Source organism: Helianthus annuus, chromosome 6, assembly GCF_002127325.2.
Source record: "Helianthus annuus cultivar XRQ/B chromosome 6, HanXRQr2.0-SUNRISE, whole genome shotgun sequence".
NCBI lineage: Eukaryota > Viridiplantae > Streptophyta > Magnoliopsida > Asterales > Asteraceae > Helianthus > Helianthus annuus.
This window is the reverse complement of record NC_035438.2, coordinates 61,306,266-61,313,042: the sequence shown is the minus strand read 5'-3', so window position 1 is coordinate 61,313,042 and position 6,777 is coordinate 61,306,266. Positions and strand designations below refer to the sequence as shown.

General features: G+C 36.1%; 1 protein-coding gene across 16 annotated transcripts; it reads right to left on the bottom strand.

Moving 5' to 3' along the window:
• Positions 1–1,343: 1,343 nt before the first annotated feature.
• On the bottom strand, positions 1,344–6,450 carry LOC110865526 (pre-mRNA-splicing factor PRP46). Of its 16 annotated transcripts, none has more exons than XR_004861413.1 (11): positions 6,197–6,446; positions 5,952–6,134; positions 5,789–5,869; positions 5,280–5,371; positions 4,756–4,994; positions 4,439–4,646; positions 3,651–3,743; positions 3,492–3,555; positions 3,059–3,212; positions 1,874–2,009; positions 1,344–1,573 (listed from the first exon to the last, which is right to left on the bottom strand). XR_004861413.1 is itself a non-coding variant. In XM_035974780.1 (10 exons), exons 5-9 carry the CDS (start codon positions 4,861–4,863, stop codon positions 2,006–2,008), a joined length of 423 nt encoding a protein of 140 aa, XP_035830673.1. In that variant the 5' UTR covers positions 4,864–4,994; positions 5,274–5,371; positions 5,789–5,869; positions 5,952–6,134; positions 6,197–6,446; the 3' UTR covers positions 1,344–1,573; positions 1,874–2,005. The 16 variants fall into 16 exon arrangements, 2 of the variants coding, with proteins under 2 accessions (XP_035830673.1, XP_035830674.1); XR_004861416.1 differs by having other exon boundaries at positions 5,307–5,371; positions 5,789–5,863; XR_004861418.1 differs by having other exon boundaries at positions 5,307–5,371; positions 5,972–6,134.
• Between the last annotated feature and the right edge of the window lie 327 nt (positions 6,451–6,777).

Here is a 6,777-nt window from a genome sequence, read left to right as displayed (position 1 = left end):
TATCAATCCATAACATCACATTGCGCCAGTTGCCTTTTTTGGTTTTGAAGTTTTGCCACCAAAATTTGGTTGGTGATTAAAAGTGGCTTCTCAACTTTTTTATTCTTTTAAAGTCAGTTTTTCCTCTCAAGTTTTAAAGTTGTTAATTTTGACCTCTACTTTTTAAAAACTTTATAAAATATCACTTTAACTTCCTCGACTTTCTAATAGGTGTCAGTATACGTTTGAGTTTGTATACTTTGTACGTTACGTAAGTCACTTCTTATAAATTTGTTATTTTTGTTTTACGTTTTTCCTCCGTTTTGGTCGCCGTTGGTTTGCTGCCTAACACGTTTTTACGCCTCCTCTCATAAAGATGGTAGTGCAGTTTTACGGCCCCCGCCCCGCAACGCGGTGGGGCTAAATTCTAGTTGTGATCATTCAAAAGCATAGTCAACTTTTAACACACAAAATTCAACCCCAAGCACCGCCATCCCAAGTTTAAAAGGGAGTAGCCCACTTGGTAGAGGCTTTTGCCTCTTAGTGGGAGGTCTTGGGTTCAATCCCAAACAAAGAGTAGATTAGTATTTATTTGGTGTAATTTAGGAGTATGTAAGATTTTCCATTCAAAAAAAAAAATTAAAAAATCTTTCAAAGCTAAATGTTTGTAACAAATATTTCTACAATATCCCATCACATTTATCCATGCCATTTTTATCTACACACAGCAATGCTGATTTTTATACATATAAGAATTATATTTTCAAACTATGAGTTCCTTAAATGCACAAATTCTACTTTGCAAATCATTGAGTTGCTGAAAATCGTAATAACATTTTGGTTTGAAATACAAAATTATATGGACTGTTCATACTCATAATTTTAACAATGTCTTTTGATAAAACAGACCTAGTCATATGGCCCACTAATATAAATTTTGCATGAGCTTAACTGTTATTTTTTTCATCTAATAATTGTACTATGTTTGGGAATTTTGACAATTGGGATTGTGTGTTCTGCTTTGAACTATTGGCACTTTGGCAGGTCTAATGTAAATAAATACAAAATCAATTTCAAGACAGGAGAATAAGATTAAATTGGACTTAAATATCAATAATAACGTTCAAGACTTTTCATAAACTATATAATTATTTTATATTATATTATACTAAAGAATATAATAGAACACACAGCTGCGGGTTACCATACAATTGTGGGTTAGATGTCTCAGTTACTGCTAGTCAGTTACAGCTAGTCACGGGCATCTGATACAACCGAACCCACAAAAAACAGACCAAGACAAAGAATCACAAAGGATAATATCTATAACTTGGGTTATTTTTTATCTCTTTATCGTTCTGCAATTCAAAAACCAAAATAAAGCTCAATTTATAAAACTAAAGCTTTTTTCTCTACACATTGGGTTCATATAATGTATACAAGGTAAACTGAAATTTAGTTATGAATATCTGCAAGCTTGATTTATTACATACATAATAAGCAACCAGTACACCAAGAACTGATAGGGTACATACTTCCCATGGATCATTTCAATATCTTGATGGATGTTTTTAATTGTTTTCTTTCCATGAACCTGAAACAAAAAAAATGTAAGATGTGGCAAGAAAATACTATACATGTGGCCACTTCAATCCACATTCCATATGCTAATGAAAAGGTCTAGTTAGGTTGTGTTATGTCTCAAACGGGTCAAATCACAAAAACTAATGGATAAGGGAACTGGGGGCGGATGTGTTTTGGGTAAAATCACTAAAATTCATGCTCGCCATATTAATTACTTTGAAAAAGTTTTGAAATGAACTAAAAAGTGCTTTGGGTCAAACACGGGTTTGACAATACTCAGACTCATCCCGAATTTGTATGGTGATCGTACCTGAATAAGTAGGATTTCACTCGATTGTCCAGGTTTGACAGTACTCAGACTCATCCCCAAATCAGCTACAAACTCGAATCCACAGCTTCAACACCACCAATCACACCATCTTCTAAGCCCAACCATTAATTATCACCTGTGTCAGACGTTATTTATTGTATTAGTTAGTTTTTTAACAGACAATATAAACAATGCCTGCAAAAAACTTCAAGCTTGTAATGGCTAAATGCTGAAAACTATGTTCTAGCTTAAATCATTAGGTTGTAACATGTTGAATTTGATTAACACATCAATTTTTCATTTAGGTAAATCAAAGACTTATAACAACACTTACATATCAAAGAGATCTTGGTTTGTAAATGCAGTTCTTGTTTCATAATGATAGTCCTAACCCAAAATGACCACTTCTAAAAACAACTCATTTTGACCCGCAATCAGATTAGTCACAACCAAAGTTGTCAAAACGCAAAAGGCGTGCGCCTAGTCGCTCGGGCGCAGCGAGGCGAGCCTATAGCGCCTGGTGGTAGGTTAGGCGCAAAAATGGTTTTTTTTTTTTTTTTGTAAAAACAGTGCTCAGGCGCAAAAGGCGCGCGCCTAGGCACAGCGAGGCGAGGCGCAAAATGAGGGTTTTTCTTTTTGTATCACCACCTACTGATATGAAACACGAAAACAGAAAACTGATATGTACGCTTTTCTTAAAAAAGCCCACGCTTTTTTTGCGCCTTGTGCCTAGGCTCCGGGCGAGGCCGATGCGCCTCGCCTGCGCATTGCGTTTTTGTCAACATAGGTCACAACCTATTCACACCCGAACTTGCTAGGTCCCGTTAGCCAGACTGATGACCTGAACACATGCTGACCCAAAAAACCAAATGAGCCAATTTTTAAAACAGTCTGTTTTCGTTCGTACGCATGTTGGTCGAAACCCACAACGACTTGTTGCCCCAGCAGATGGTCTGAAGCCGTTCTGCACAAACTAAACTGGCCACTTTTTAAAACAGTCTGATTTTAGTTGTATACATTTTGGTTAAAACCAGCTACACCACAAGCAACTTGAGGTTTTACGATACTTGGTATATACCTAATGCACAAGTGAATTTATAAGATATCATCGTATGAAATTGTTATTCAGATAACTTCATACGGTATTCCCAGTAATTAAAGCGCACCAATGGTATTTTTTCGAACCTTGAACATATAGTTTTCAGTGGAAGGTAAACGATCCCTTTCAAGGTAAACGACACCCGTATCAGCAACATCTTGCAAAATAGCATCAGCAGCTTGCCTTGTAGCGTAAGCAAGGGGAAGACAAGTGTATGCATGAAGAAAAGTAGCAGGGTTCCTGATACAAATAGTTATTCACTTTAAGTCATCAAGATGATTTAAAACAAAAATTCATGATGACATGTTTTGTAAGTGCTATTTATAAACAATCCTCCGGTCGAGACTTCGAGTTCAAATATGAATATCTTCAACAAATTTCTTACACTGCATTGCAACTAATCCAAAATCAACCTACAGAATCTACCTTCTGGTAACCTAATTGCGCTCATCAGAACAACAAATTTCAATAAACAAAGAAACACGAATTCAAATTTATACGTTAGTTTAAGAACCGTACCTCTAACTTGTTCTATATGCCCTGTTAGTGTCAACCTTAACCGTCCTGATCCAGTATCCCAAATCTGACAAAATTATATAAAAAAAATCCTTTAGTGTCAGTTTCAAGAAAATATGGAGAACCTGTATAGAACCACTCATTATTGAATAAAACAATTACCTTAATCGTTCGATCTGCAGAACCGGTACAAAACCACTCGTTATTTGGACTAAACGCAACAGATCTCACCCACCCCAAATGGCCACTAATGACCTGCATATATAATAGCTCAGTTTAGTCAAGATAAGTAAGGCCAAAAATGACATATTACAAGTAAACTACAATATAAAATATTTATCAGTTTTTTAATATAATTATTCTAGAGGTTGTAAGTATAAGTAAATGAATACACTGCAGGTCACTTTTGACCCGCTAAATTTTTTTAATGAAACAATTTAAGAGGTTGCAATTGTTTAAATAAACTTCGGGTCACTATTGACCCACTCAACCCATTTGACCTGCTTTTAATAAATCTAGAGTAAAGTAGACGGATGGTCATGTGGTTTACCTAAATTTGGGATTTGATCCTTAGATTTCTAAAAGTACACGGATGGTCCCTGTGGTTTGCACTTTGTAACATATTTAGTCCCTAGCCAACAAATCTAAAGATTTCAGCATGACAAGGTTAGGGACTAAATGGGTACAAAGTGCAAACCACAGGGACCGTCCATGTGACTTTTGGCAAAGTAGAAGACTAAATGTGTTCCAAAGTACAAACCATCGAGACCATCCGTGTACTTTTAGAAAGTTGGGGACTAAATCCAAAATTTTGGTAAACTACATGGACCATCTGTGTACTTTACTCATCAATATATTTATAAGGTTATTTAAACAAACTTCAGGTCACTTCTGACTCGTTCAACCCGCCCATATGACCCGTTAGATTTCAAATATAACCATGTACTTACTCATGGCATTCTCTCAATTTTGACCTCATGCAATTTACGTATAGCAGTAGCGAGACTCATGATCGCATCGTTACTTAGAATCTTTGTTCCTTCGGTTTATGCTAAACCAGGATTAGTTTCGTGAACCGTCTGATTAGAGTCCATTCTAAGCACCAAACATAGTGAATTCAACGTGTTCATGTGGTAGAACTTTCTTAATTCGATCACTCTGGATATTTACGAGAAAAATAACAACTAATTTGCCATTGTAATCAATTTTAAAACAAACTGATGTACTAAAGTTGTAATAAATTTAGTGTTTTAAAGGGTACAGGTACCTTCTGTTTCTCAAGTGCTTGTAACTGCACATGAAGTTCTTCAATTTTTCTTAATGATAAATCAGTTTCATCCAAGAGTGTCTTAGCAGAAGTTGTGTAAATTTCCATTTGTATCTTTGTATCTGTTCTAAAACTTCGATGAACAGATTCTTTCTTTCGGATTTCCTCTTCCTCATTTCTTCTAGTTCCGGAAGAATGGCTCTGAGCTCTGCCTTTAGGCTCTTCGTGTTTTGATCAGACTGTAAAAATAGCACATTATGCAACCTAACTAAAGAACCGATTGTTAACAACTTAACATTGTTTCAATTTTGGTCATTTACTATTTTTTTAAGGTGGATGGTATGCGTTTACCACGGGTCAACCAAACCCAATGTGATTGACCCAGCCAGTTTCAACAAGTAGTTTAAAATGACCCATTTAAACCCGCACCTGTTTTGACCCTTTACCCAACTCGCCAATTTCATTTCAAAAAATATTATTAAAAAAAACAAAAAACAAATCATTCTTTGTTAGTCAACCAGTACAATTCGGGTGTGAACAAATGTCTATACCGCCTGCGGCGAAACCCAGCCGCCATCACCACCAGATCTGGTACCTCCGTTTGTGGGTGTAGTATCTGTAATATGTAACAAAATAAATTCCATAACATAAAGATCTTCAATAGCAGTTCCAAAGTGAATCATATTGCAAATCTAAAGGAGTGCTTCTTAAAATTCTGAAATTGCAAATAATAAGTTTTTAATGCTTTGATAAACACTTATGTGATTCATATGAGCTACAATTAAGCTGAACACCTTAAGAGTAAACTGTATTTAGTTATTTACCCGTTTCTCTAACCTTAGCTGAAAAAACTTCAATTTCCATCCAAACACTTATACCACCCATTTTGTCTCAACTGATAATTTAAACCACCCTTTTCATCACAAATATGTCCTTTTAATTCAAATACCCACAAATCATAACCAGTTAAACAAAATGACTCATTTAAACTAAAAATCCATCCCAAACTGAGATCTGAGAACAATGTAAGTACCTTTAGGGATCTCCATTCAGAAACCATTCATTTTGATGATGCAGTATCGCCTACGCCAACTGGTGAAACCTAGATCTGCAACTTTAGAGCAAAAAGAAAAAATCAAATTCGAGATTCTGAAGCTTGTGACCTAAACAAATAAAAAAGAGGTCGTCGGACATACCTCAGTTTGTCGGAACCTACCTCAACCACCATCTAAAACCGGAACTCGTCTCTATTGCCACCGATCGGCTTGAGAATTATACCACCGGAAGCGTAGTCGTCGGATTTAACGCTACACACCACGCCGTCTTTAGATCTTGTGAAATCTTGCTCATACATCACCGATTGGCAGACCAAACACCCCCTAACAATAATAATCATTCATTTAGCATAATAAAAAGACATTGAGTATAATAGCGGCCATACCTTGCTCATACGTCACTGATTGGCAGATCCAAGCCCTTCACCACCTTCAAACTCAGTCGATTGGGTGTCGTATAGAGAGAGATTCGCTGATCTGGTGTCATTGAGAAAGCCAGATCTTGCATTTGCATCGCCAAGAGAAACCCTAGATCTCCTTTTGAATCGCCTGGAGATGAAGCAGCTCGATGGGGGCGGATAGAATGGTATGAGAATGAGAAACCCTAATTGTGTACCCGGGTGTGTTTTTCTGAGTGAAGGGCATAAGTGGGATTGTAAATTATATTCTGCTTTAGAGGGTTGTATAACATGCTTTAGGGATGTTTAACTGAAATTCATATGACCTTAAGAAGTCCTTTGGATATGCTTATTAATATAGTATAGTATATAGATATATAGATATATACATAGGGTAGGGATCCTAAGAGAAGTCCACCCTATTTGAGAAGCTTGAGAAGCATTCTGGACCACACATTTTCCTAAGCTTTTCGTAATATACACATATGTATAGTTTAAAAGTGACTATATACGTATATGTATATTGTCAAATCCTGAATTATACACATATGTATATAGTCAATTTTAAA